General features: G+C 31.9%; 1 protein-coding gene across 1 annotated transcript; it reads right to left on the bottom strand.

The window, feature by feature from the left end:
* Positions 1–6600: 6600 nt before the first annotated feature.
* Positions 6601–13073, bottom strand: LOC114409167 (sucrose transport protein SUC4-like). Its single transcript, XM_028372514.1, has 6 exons — positions 12367–13073; positions 9188–9930; positions 8671–8734; positions 8544–8587; positions 7353–7512; positions 6601–7022 (listed from the first exon to the last, which is right to left on the bottom strand). Exons 1-5 carry the CDS (start codon positions 12896–12898, stop codon positions 7354–7356), a joined length of 1542 nt encoding a protein of 513 aa, XP_028228315.1. The 5' UTR covers positions 12899–13073; the 3' UTR covers positions 6601–7022; position 7353.
* Between the last annotated feature and the right edge of the window lie 632 nt (positions 13074–13705).

Genomic DNA, 13705 nt, shown 5'->3' with positions numbered 1-13705 from the left:
TACCGCGAAAGATTATATCATTTAGTGGAGAACGTCCCAGCAAAAATGGTCACCAAACTCGCATATCTTCTAATAAAATACCACATTGGTGCAAACATGCCACAAGCACCTTAAAGTTCAATATTGACGCATCAATGCTATCCGATTATTGTCTTATGACCTAGGAGCATGTATTCTTAATGCAGAAGGTGGTGAATATGTTGTAGCGAACATGTCATTTCACGTAGGTTCTATCCCTATTGTTGAAGCAGAAGCATCATCACTCCTTGCAGTTATCAACTTGATCATTGACTTGAGGCTTCACAACGTGGTTTTTGAGATTGATTGTAAACAAGTTTTTGACAATCTTCAAAGCAACAAGACCATGATATTTGAACTGGGTTTCATTTTGAATGCATGTAAACAAAAACTTAGTTTGATAAACAAGTCATATTTGGATTTATTTCGTACACAAGTCAATCAAGTTGCTTATGCTTTTGTAAGAGCCACTCAAATTTATGTTAGTTTGTAGTTTATTGATACTCCCCTGATTGTATGAATATTTTGCTAATCAATTAAATAATATGAGCCTACTGAAGAAAGAAAAAAAAACTTCCATTTATATTTGTGGCATATTTTTATCTCAGGCCCTTACAGCACAAAAGCACGTAAAAAGTACGTGAAAAAACAATATGTATTTAACAATATTTCTATTAAAATAGTAAAAGCGATTAATATTTAATAAATATATTATTAAAATTAATGAACCAAAAATGAAAAATGAACATTAATAGTTAAAATACATATTATACAATATAACTTAATTCAAAAATTAAGCCTTTTATAGTTAAAATGTACAATATAACTAATAGTATAAACAAATTAATATTAAGAGAAAAACTTAATTAAATACTATTATGCATAATTTTTTACATGATATAGTAAATTTATAGCTCAACCAGGCAGGAAACCAGAGATACTAATTCCTAGGGGAGCTAAAATTAAACACAAATAGTTAATCAATTGCAAAATCAACAGTGACTAGTTTTTATTAATAAAAATTATCTAAAATTAGTTTAATAAAAAAACATTATATATCTTATAAATTAAATATAATAATTATAAATCAATATCGTTGATTCTTTCTTTTTAAAAGGTCATTCATTTGTGGTGAAATTTCTTAAAATTGTGACACAAGAGTAAGTTAAAATAGATCAACAGCATTAACTTTTTTTTAAAGAATGAAAAAGAGTTTTCTATGTTGTCATATTTCAACTATATTATAAATGAATTGTAAAAATAGAGAATAGCTTGATCCCTCCTCTAATTTAATTATCATAATCTTATTATATGAACATAATGTTAAAAAATAAAATAATTGCTAATACTTTTTCTGTAATACTATAAAAATATTTTATTAAATTAATAATTGAATCAATATTTTGTTAATAATAATAATATTTTTTATATCTATTACTGTATTACATCATAGACGTAATTTATACAACTATAATATATATTTTTATAATTTTACGTACAACCAATCTTAATTATTAAGTTATATCTTATAAAAAGTTACTTATGCTAAAATGATCATTTTCATTTTTTTATTGGGATAAGTTACTTATAATTATAATAAATATAAAAGAAAATACAAGTTATTTAGTGAAACCTACATAAAATTAATATATTAATAAATAACGTAGTATATCTCTAATATTTCTCTTATAAAATACCCGATGTCATATAATTTTGAGGTAGCTGACCATAAAAAACGACGAGTTATTATAACTCAAATCAAAATAGAAAAAATAATGGGAACACAATGATCAAATCAAATTAAAATAGATATTATTTGGTTATAAAAGGATCAATAAGAATGCACAGCTTTACGACAAATTTGCGTAATTAATTTAAAACATTGTTTGCGTGATTAATGGAAAGAATACATGGCTTTCCGACAGTATTAATTGCTTGTGTAATTAATTCAGGTTGCTCAATATTTGTCGCTAATGGTATCATAAATGATAAATGGTCTAATATGAATTAATGCTGGATAACTGGATGATGCAATATCTATCACCACTAGTATTAAATTTAATAAATGTATTACTAGTAGTATGCTTTATTCTTGACATATTTTTAATAAAAGTGTGTATATATATATATATATATATATATATATCAAGTTTCGATAAATGATATTTTAGAAAAAAAATATTTTTTTAAAGATTATTAGTAGAATTAAATGATATAATTAAATTTCTTAATTAATATAAGAGTTATTTAATATAATAGTGTAAAGCTTTAAATAGAGTTTAATCTGAATTTTAGATTCAATACATGTTTGTATTTATTAGTATCATCTCTATTTAAATTCTCTAATTATTTGTTGTATTTAATTGAATTAATATATGTATTATATTTTATGTATATAATATTTAATTATTCATTTATGTTATTTAATTTTACAATATATATTATATTTAATGAATATAATATTTAATCTTACTGAACAGTCAATCTTACTAATAATATATCAACTATAGTATTTATTCAACATAAAATACAATGAACTTTAATGATATAATTAAATACTATGTTTATTAAATAAAATATTTTTATTAAACTTAATAAATACAACATATTTTTTTTCAACTTATGATATTCAAATAACCCTATAAATGTAAATATAATAGACTTACGATAAATAATACATGCATTAATAATACAAAACTTGTTTACATTATCATTTAATCATGATAAACTGTTATGTTTGTCAGAATATTTTATACTCATAGTGTTTGCTTATGCAATTCTTTATTAAATTTAACAAGTGTAGCATATGTTTTAATTCATTAAAAGAGTTATTGTTTTTTATTCTTTAAGGAATTTATTGATGAAACATATATATATATATATATATATATATATATATATATATATATATATATATAAAAGAATTTATTTCTAAATTTTTATCATTTAATAAATGTAATATATTTAGTGAATGTAATATTTAATCATATTGTTTAACTACATTTATATGTAACAGATACATTATTTTAAATTTTTATAAATATAAAATTAAATCATTTTAAATACATACTGTATATAATAGAAAGTATTAAATATATTATATTTAATGAAAATAATATTTAAATATTTATTAATGTCATTTCATTTGACTATATACTATATATTTAATAAATATAATATTTAACATTGTTGGAAAGTCAAATTTTCTTATGATATTAATTGCAATATTTATTAAATTTAATTTAATATACAATTAGTTAAACTGTATTATTAAATGTTCTATATACTAAATACAATAAATATAATATTTTTAAATATAACTTTTCACATAAATCTATATTTTTTAAAAATCTATTATCAAATAAAATTTAATTATTACAATTATCTCTCTCTCTCTCTCTCTCTCTATATATATATATATATATATATATATATATATATATATATATATATATATATATATATATAAATTAAGATACCTATTAAAATCTTATTTTTGTTATACTACAATCATCATGCGAAATGCGAGAAACTAAGTATCACTCATTTGACATTTGCGGACGATATTTTGTTGTTTTCCAGGGGTGACACGATATCAGTTGAGATCATGATGGAAGCCGTTAATAAATTTACAAAATCCACGGGTTTGATGCTCAACGCCACTAAAAGTCGCATTTATTTTTGTGGAGTGGATAATGGTACAAAAGCTGAAATCTTGCAGACATTATTTGTGGAAGGATCACTCCCATTCAAATACTTGGGTGTTCCTCTCACAACACAAAGCGACTCTCTATTGATCACTATATGATGTTGATTGATAAAATTGTGGATAGGGCAAAGCACTGGAGCACGAGACTGTTAAGTTATGCTGGGCGACTGCAGCTTCTCAAAAGTATTAGTTTCGCTATTACTAATTATTGGCTTCAGTGTATTCCGCTATCGAAGTTTGTGATTAAGAAGATCAATTCTATTTGTCGTACTTTTCTGTGGACAGGTAGTGCGGAGACTAGTAAAAAAAGTCCAGTTGCGTGGAGTAATGTTTGTAAACCTATTATAAATGGGAGTTTGAATGTTATCGACTTGAAAATTTGGAATACAGTCACTATGCTTAAACTTCTCTGGAATCTTTGCAGGAAGGCAGATAGTTTGTGGGTCCGTTGGGTTCATACGTACTATTTCAAAAACAAGAACGTGATGGAGGAGAATGTGAAACCAAATAGTACTTGGATAATGAAAGCGATTTTGAATAACAGAGAAAAAGTGTCGTCTATCCAAGGGAAGTGGGAAGACATGATGATGAAAGAGAGATTTTGTATGACAGATATCTACATGGAACTTAGGAAAAAGGATGGTGAGGTTATGCCTTGGAGGAAATTGATGTACTGCAATGCAGCAAGACCTCGAGCAGTTATGACCTTGTGGCTCACTTGCCACCAAAAGCTTGCAACGAAAACTCGGCTTGTGAGATATGGAATGGTTGCAAACAACACCTGTTGTTTTCTGTGATGCAAAAGAAACTACTGCCCACTTATTTTTTTGGTTGTGCCACTATGAGAAAAGTGTGGAAAGATATTCTGGTGTGGATCGGTTTTCATCATGAACCAGATACCTAGGATAGAGAAATCATTTGGTTACTCCGCTACGGATCTGGCAAAGGGTGGAAGGCGGCTTTACTAAGGTTAGCAGTAACTGAAAGTAACTGAAACCATCTACGATTTATGAAACTATAGGAATGAACATTGCTTTGGGAAACCAAAAGATATAGATACTATACGAAATAACATTATAAATATGATAACATACAGGGGCTGATATAGTAATAAGATTAGAGCTCGCATTGCAGAGCTGATGTTATAGGTTTAGAGAGGTTCTTTTGAATTTGGGTTGTTTGAACTTTTGGTTGTTTTGAGGCTGGATCATTGGATCGCCATACTTTATATACTTTTATTAAAAAAAATAAAATAGCTAACGTATATCATTAGATTGGTTTCATTGTGGTTTTGTTTCAAACAAAGCTGAGAGAGATTTGGAATGGCATTTTAAAAAAGTAGTTGTGTTCCTACGTGGGATTTTATTTTGAGCAACAAAAGGTTAAAATTCAAATCCAGTGTATATATATTATATTGCACTTTTTTCTTCCCACTTTCCCTTTTATAAAGGTTATCTTCATGTATATCTGTATATCTATATCTATTCACATATGCAAAATATGTGTATGGATTATGGAGGTAGGTGTTGGTGTCATGGAGGGACCACCAAGTGGTGTTAATGGGGAATGATGGTAGCTGGCCGTATGGAGAAGAGACAGATGGTAGCTAGGAAACACTAAGAGAGAGAATTAAGTGCTCCAATTACAAACATTTAATCTTATATCACAAGATGATGGAAATTGAGATGAGTCAGTCTGTGTATAAGAGAGCATGGCGTTATATATGAGGAACAGAACCACCTCTGCACCGTTATTAGCCAAAACACACCAGATAAACTCTTTCTTTTTCTCTTCCCTTGCCGTCAGAGCAACTTCAGCCATCAGTATTTCATTCTATAATAATACCAAGTAATATATATATTAAAAATCCCCTGTAACTGAAGGCCATCCCATGTCAGATTCCAAGTGTTTGTAGCTCACCACCAAGTTGATGTGAAATGAAAGATATGTATCATGCAAGGGAACCAATGGTTTGGAATTAATTAATAAAGCAACAGCAAAAGTTCTGACATTGGACAATATGAAAAAACCAGTCTCATCCAAAGAAAGAATATGAATTGGAACAAATCCATCTCGAATTTGGCACTCTAATTGGATTGGCAAAGTGCAGTGCAGCTCTAGAAATCTCTTCCAACCCAAGAGATTAGGTTAGAATTCAGGATCACGTCATGATGGCGTACAAATATACTGTTAGATATCTTCAAACAAGTTGTCATAGTGGAGATCAGCCACAATTTTTTTCAACGTAACAAACTACTAAAATGCAAATTTCGGGACAAGAATGACAAGACTCTAGTTTTAACTTTGACATTAACAACGATTATGCTCCTCTAGAAGCTAGAACAGATTCGCTAATTCTATTCCTCTGACCTTTTTCACAGTCAGGTAGACTGTAGAGAGTATAGAGATGGGATGTTTGTGTAAGAGCTCATCTATGAAACAAATATGAATAAACTTCACATCATATTTTAATTTAAAATTAAGGGTTTGATTTATCAGTTTTTTCTTCATTTATATTTTTTTTTCAATTTTACTCAACGTGAGACTTTACTCAAACTTGTATTTCAACATATATCATTTACATACAATTACATGTTTATGTGCGAAATCTAGAAAGCATAGTTGTTAGAACTCTGATTGCTCTGCTAAACTGTTTCAATACAAGTGTGAGGTAAAGTCCCACATCGAATAGAAGTGAAAAAGTTGAGCACCATATAAGTGATGAACTTTAAGGCTTTAAGGCTTTAGGTTAAAGTGTAGTGTTAAGTTCCCTTGCATGGTTGCTTATGGCTCATATCAATCAAGGTTTCCATCAGCACAATAGCACATTCATCTAACTAATACAAATCGCACAAATTTTCAAGATTCCAATATATCATGCTTGAAGCATCAACGCACAATCACCACTGCCTCAAAATAAAAAGAATTTTTCATGTGGAATAATTCTCAAACAGCAGCAGGCCATATTGGTTGGAACGAGGATGCTGCCCATGAGTAATTTTGGAACCTACAGAAGATGCCTCAACTACATTCCCACCACATTAGCCTCTAAAAGCAACACCCTATACAGGTGCAACTGATTTACAATGAAGAAATTCTCCACTGATTGCAGATAATCTTTCAATCAGTATTTTGATGACAGCTTTTATGATTATTATGAGAGTTGCCAGATGTTTGGAAAAGTAGTGCTATGAGAGTTGCTTCTTTTACATTGTTCCTTATACATCAAGAAATTTTTTTCTTTTCTTACAGCCAGTAGAGGGTCCCTCATGTTGAACAAAGCAGAGCATTCTCACTGTTTTAAAGAGACATCTCACTCATCAGGATGACAAACGAGAGAGCCAAAAGCTTCCAAAATATCAGAAAATAATGACACTGAAAATCAGCTCAACGGCTATAAATAATGATCAATAAGATGAAAACACATCCATGTAACAATTATTCAAATTACAAAAACAATTGGGTCGGGGGTGGGGGTATCTCGATGAATGGAAGCCTCAATATAAAGACTACAATCAAACAAAAGTAAAACAAAACTATTTACAAATTATTGCTACTTGTTCATTCATTTTCATCATTCCTCTTTCAAAACAAATCCGTGCCAATTGCAGAAAGAACATAATACCTCATACAGGGCTTCGAGGCTTTTGACCACCAGGACGGGGAATAAACAAGACAGCTATGAGTCCACTGGCAAGGGCTGCAACAGCTGCCACACCAAAGGCTGGAGAGTTTCCCCCACCAAATAGCTGATCCCATGGTCCACTTCCCAGGGAAACCACCATCTATTTCAAACATTGGTATACATAAGCTCAGCAGCTCAAAATATTCAAATAACTATGCACAAATTAGATCCTTGCACACAAAGTTTCGTTTGCAAAAGATAAATCACCATGACCTTAGAACTATAAAATAATTCAGAATTTTTATTATTTGTAAATAATTATACTAGCTGGATTGATATCTGTCAATCAGTTACTTGAAATGTGGTATTTGGAAGAAAACGATAGTACAAATCAAATTTTCATTAAACCTGCATGATAGTACAAAATAGCCATGCGACTCTGGCTAAATCTCATTGCCTTACTTTGTCTCAAACAGTATCTAATTTCAGACAATGATGGATCAAGGAAAAGTGAATTAACTGAGTAATAATTCGGGCTCATAATGAATGAGCAAAATCAAAGTGGAGCCTGAACCAATGACATAGACCATTATGTAAGTCATGGAGTAGTGCATTTATTTGATATATTAGTTTCTCCAGAGGTCACATCCTGTTGAGTAGGCAATTTGAAGTTCTCAGTGAATTTTGTGTGTCCTTCAATCCAAATTTCATTCAACTAATTTTAAAGGCTTTAACAGGAGTAAGGAAAAGCTTTATTAAGTTGTGCTAAATTTTCTGTTTTCAGGTATATTTCTCTGGAACAAAATGCTCATACTCTCAAGGGCTCTTTCTTATAATCTTTCGTGTGAAACAAATCTTTGATGACCTACCTGCAGTGCTTAGGTCATGATTTCTTAATGATATCTTCTCAAGAGATATGCAAAGGGATTGAAGATAATTATCGTATTTTTTCTGTAGTCATTATCCACACTATATAATAATACACTTTGCTGTGTACATTGATTTACAGATTCAGTCATGTCTCTTCCTTCTTCTCAACAGAGTTGAAGTTGAAAACGTTCACATTAAGATCTACTGGGAATGCCAAACAATATCATAAAACTTCATTTGGATCTCAACCCCCAACACCCCCCCCCCCCCCCAAAAAAAAAAAAAAGGGGGATAATTTTAAAAGGAATGCAAAAGCAATACCTGTGGGAACACAATTGCAAGATTTAGGACTCCCATTGACAATCCTGAAAATACCAACAATTAATATAAATATAAATAGTCACACAATCATATATCCATGAAAGAATAAGGCAGCAATCCTGCCCACCTTGGCCAAGCCCCAATGACTGAATGTGTGTGGAAATCAAGGCATATGGAACGCTGTAAGTGATCTGAAATAATTGATCCCAGAAGTCAAATTAAATTACATAGAACTCTCAAATAATATATACACAAACTTGTGCATAATTAATGGGATCATTTCCAAATTTTCATTTGTGTCACATCATGCTCTTCTTAAAAGGAGTAGAAAATATGCCAGTTTGAGACTGTGCTGTCAAGATTGAGTCAAGACACTGTATGAGCCACTGAGAATTTTCAAAAGAAAAACTGAAGAACAAAATACTACTGTTCATTTTAAGGAACATAAGTCAGTTTAAGCTAGAGATCATGCAGCCAATATCAAGCCAATTAAGATACTTCATATGTATGAGCCACTGAAACCATGCAAAAAGACAGAATTTGAGTCTGCTTTTAAGGAATGTAGAAGACAGAAAGGGAGCCTTCAATATTGACAGAAAAAAGAACGAAATAAAATGCTTTTAGCAGGAAATAGAGCAACTCACTGCAAGTGGAAATCCAAGAATGGTAAAGATTATCAATGAAGCTATCACAATGCCAGTTGGTGGTAGATCTTTGCCTACATAGCCAATGTTATTTGCCACATAGGTTACAACAAGCATTGAAATAAAGCAGACAGCCATTAGGATATTTGAAATTCCCCACAGAAACCCAGGTCCCTGCTTCCTGCATAGCCTCTCCAAGAGTACTGACGTTACTCCAAGAACAACTGAATTAAGCAGTAAGCCAAGTGCCCCCATTCTAACTCCAGTATCATAATTAGGGCCTTCATTTGGCTCACCACCATAAATCTCTCGGCCCATCCAATCAGTATCAAATAGGAGAAATGGAAACCACCCAATCCATGTTAGAGCAGTAACAGTCAGTATTGTCCATACAGGGGTCGAAAAATATCTGAATGTCCCAAATAGCTCCCACAGGAAAGCTTCTCCTGCAGTACCTGATTCCCCTGCTGCTGCTTCTTCAACAGGGTGTGCTCCACTTGAACTTAGAGGCACTTCTTTAGCTGCCACAATGCTTATATATGTGGTGACAGCAATGAAAATAATGTCGAGAAAGAAAGCAGACTTGAGATTTGCACAACTAATATTGCATGCAGGGGTAAGTGTGAAAGCAAAAACCTTGTACCAACCACTGTATGATCCAGTTGCATATCCAAGAATATTACCAATAGCCATAAACAGGGAGTAATAAGCATTTGCAACACGTGTCCTTCTTTGATCCTTGCCTATCATTTCAAAGATAGATAAACAAAATATGAAGGTTGTCAATGTATTGTTTGCTTTTCATAGCTGACATTTTATTTCTCAAACAAATTACAATTGACATAAAAAAATATTCTATTCTTTTTTTTGGGGGGGGGGGGGGGTGGGGGGGAAGGCCACATTTACAGAACAATTCAGGCAAGATGAGATGAAAATAAAAAAGATAATTACCATAACTGAGTGTTGCATTCAGAATTACGTATCAAGCAGACAATCATCTGGGTAGAAAGTAATGCTGGTAATAATTAATGCACAATTTATTATTTTCTATCATTCTAATTGTATGCCACGTTTATTGGGATCATTTTTTTTTGTGGGAGGGGGGGAGCTGACTTTTATCCTTTACTACTATTACCAAACATGAGATACAAGAAAGCATATTCCCTGCCAAGAATCTGGTACAATGTTTTTGTTTACATACAGTTACCAATGTTTGATGCTTAATTTTTTATTTCAGATTTTACATAGTTTTTCTTCAGTTGGAAAACTATAGAATAAAGGCAGACAAAAGGAATAGAAACATCCAAGTAGATGTGAGAAATGTTTACAAAAATAATTTTATAATATAACGTAGCAAGTCTTTTGCTTCCTACATGGTACATCCCTAGCTTTAAAAGTATGAAACCAAATACATGGTAGAACAATGCAGTTTATGGGGTATGAGAATGCAAGTATGCATCAGATCTTCAGCTACATCAATTTCCAGCTGTGTCAATCTCTAGCTATTATTAGAGTATTCAGTGGAAATAACAATGCTTAATGTACTTAAGAAATAGTAGTCTCCATCAAATCTTCAGCTACGTTAATTTCCAGCTATGTCAATCTCTAGCTATTATTAGAGTGTTCAGCGGAAATAACAATACTTAATGTACTTAAGAAATAGTAGACTCATGTATTTCAGGAATTGCATATCCATGAATCTAGGAAGTTACACCCATTTAATCTTAGTTGAGGAAATAGGCTCCACTTAGTCTATTAAGAGTTCAACATATCATTCAACTAAATATAACAAAACCTTTTCATTCAGATCTTCTCTCTAAAATATTCTCTTCTCCATTTAGCTACTCCATCTCAAATCTTCCCCTTTAAAATTAACATGGTATTAGAGCCCATTCAGTCTCGATGTTAGGTCACCTGCAAAATGTCTACTCTTGCAAACTTCACATTCCAAATGTTCGATCTAGGCATGAAGGGGTGTGTTCAGATTTCCCCCATTAGTTAGGAATATGATCAAAATACTCTTTATAAGACGCTTATAAAAAAAAAATACTCTTTATAAGACATTGACAATGCAACCCCATTGAGCTAGTACATAGCCACTTCTTAAAACCACCTCCCTTGACTTCCTCCACATCCCCCAAAACCTACAGAAAATAAAATAAATAAATTCTGCTCCTTGACTTCTAAAAACATCATGAATAATCCAGACTAGACTCATATTTATGGATGAGTTGGGCTCACTGTTACATTTATGACAGCTACGATTTAGTTAATCAGTTATAACAGAAAACTGAAAGCCTAATTGAAATTTGAAACCTATCTAACATTTAGCAAACTAACAAATCAGCAATACAATAGAAATTATGATCTATGGAACCTGGAGAAGATTACTCTCTCACAATAGTAGCTAAATTGTTCTGTACCAAATTCAAAACTCAGAATACCTCATATATAGGAAGGAGAGATAGCAAGTTTAAAAGTATATATATATAAAAAAAAAAAAAACTCAAACCAACTACTCATAACCTAACACAAGTAGGCATTCAAACTGCTTCCAGCATAGATTTAAGTTTACATGGGATACGCATCTTGAATAAAGATCAAATGAGACAACAAGAGATAGATTATAACAACATCCAGCTTTACCCTCATAGCCATTGGGTATATATGATAATAAATGACTCATGGTTTCAAATGTGCATAGTAGTTAGCACTATTTTTTTTTCATGACAAGATAATAAATGCATACATTTGTTGCAATTTTGTCTCTAACTACCAACTTGGAAACTACCTTATCCTTGAATAGCCTTGTACAAGTTACACAGCCTTATCATTTGCAGTCTATGTATCAAATAAAAACTACCGAGCTGCAGGTCAATACCAAAAGCGCACAGAAAATTTCCAAATTGAACATCTACTACTTTGCACAATTTAACATATTGAAAATTGGGAGATCAACATTACCTAATGCCCATTTTAATGTAAATTAATCAGCCATTATAATTAGCTCACCAATTTAGTAAGTATTTCCTTGACAGTAACCGATCTAAATAACAGCCATGTTGGTGCCAAACTGAACATATGAGAGCATACTAATATTCAAAAAATGAAGAAAAGAATAATGACAGGAAAAAAGAATACATGTAATGTATTTAATATTTAAGGAGAAATATATTTACCAGTGAGATCACCAAGCAAAGCTCTACAAGGGCCCTGAGTGACGTTGTTAGCCACGTCCAAAATCCAAAACCCGAAAACGAAAACTCCGACAGCCCAGGGGCGATGCTCAAGGGTGTCGCCGAACCACCACCCGATGTCAGCGGAGTGACCGATGATGAGAACAGCGGCGACGATCGACAATGCTCCGCCCAATATAAACGGTCTTCGGCGGCCAAAGCGGCTAGTGCAGCGGTCGCTCAAGTGGCCCACCAGGGGCTGGACCAGGAGCCCAGAGAGCGGCCCACAGAGCCATATGATGCTGGCCCACACGTGCGGGATCCCGAGCTGCTGCACGTACGGCGTGAGAAGAGATAGCTGCAGGGCCCACCCGAACTGAATGCCACCGGCAACCGACGCTACCCGCAGCAGCATCCTCAGCGGAACCCTAGCCGGGGCCGCCGGTCGAGCCGCTGCATGTCGACCCTTGGACCGGCGGTGTTGGCGGGGGCGTTGATGTTGTTGTTGTTGTTGTTGGGTTTCGTGATTCGCCATTGTGTTTGAATTCCAAATTCCGTGCCCCTTCTGTCTCCCTCTCTAACTTGTTCACAATCTCATTCTGACCGATTCCTCTGGGCATCGCGCAAGACCAGGAGGAGAGAGAGAGGCTTCGGTTCCGCCGGAGGTGGTGCACTGTAGCAGTGTCACTCTGTTTCTGTAGGAAATTATTTGTTGTATTTAATTAAATTAATAAATATATTATATAATTAAATACTATGTTTATTAAATAAAATATTTTTATTAAATTTAATAAATACAACATATGTTATTTCAACTTATGATATTCAAATAACCCTATAAATGTAAATATAATAGACTTAAGATATAATAATGCAAAATTTATTTACATTATCATTTAATCATTACGAACTGTTATGTTTGTCAGAATATTTTATACCCACAGTGTATGTTTATGCAATTCTTTATTTATTAAATTTAACAAGTGTAGCATATGTTTTAATTTATTAAAAGAGTTATTGTTTTTTTTATTTTTTAAGGAATTGATCGATGAAACATATTTTTAAATATATATATATATATATATATATATATATATATATATAAGAAATAAGAATTTATATCTAAAGTTTTATCATTTAATAAATGTAATATATTTAGTGAAGGCAATATTTAATCATATTGTTTAACTACATTTATATGTAAAAGATACAGTATCTTAAATTTTTATAAATATAAAATTAACTCATTTTAAATACATACTGTATATAATAAAAAGTATTATAAGAAATCTTTTCTCTCAATTTTATTTTTTTATATTTACAAGAAATCTTGCTTATATTT

This window comes from Glycine soja, chromosome 4, assembly GCF_004193775.1.
Source record: "Glycine soja cultivar W05 chromosome 4, ASM419377v2, whole genome shotgun sequence".
Classification (NCBI taxonomy): domain Eukaryota; kingdom Viridiplantae; phylum Streptophyta; class Magnoliopsida; order Fabales; family Fabaceae; genus Glycine; species Glycine soja.
The sequence above is the reverse complement of the archived record's forward strand: the minus strand, read 5'-3'. Positions and strand labels throughout refer to the sequence as shown.

Excerpts from the sequence above, each read along its gene's own strand:
- LOC114409167 (XM_028372514.1), bottom strand. The coding sequence starts at position 12,898 with ATGGCGAATCACGAAACCCAACAACAACAACAACAACATCAACGCCCC. Across the intron at positions 8,588-8,670 it reads GTCATTGGGGCTTGGCCAAG|GATTGTCAATGGGAGTCCTA; the intron begins GTGGGCAGGATT and ends TGGTATTTTCAG. Across the intron at positions 7,513-8,543 it reads TTGCAATTGTGTTCCCACAG|ATGGTGGTTTCCCTGGGAAG; the intron begins GTATTGCTTTTG and ends TGTTTGAAATAG.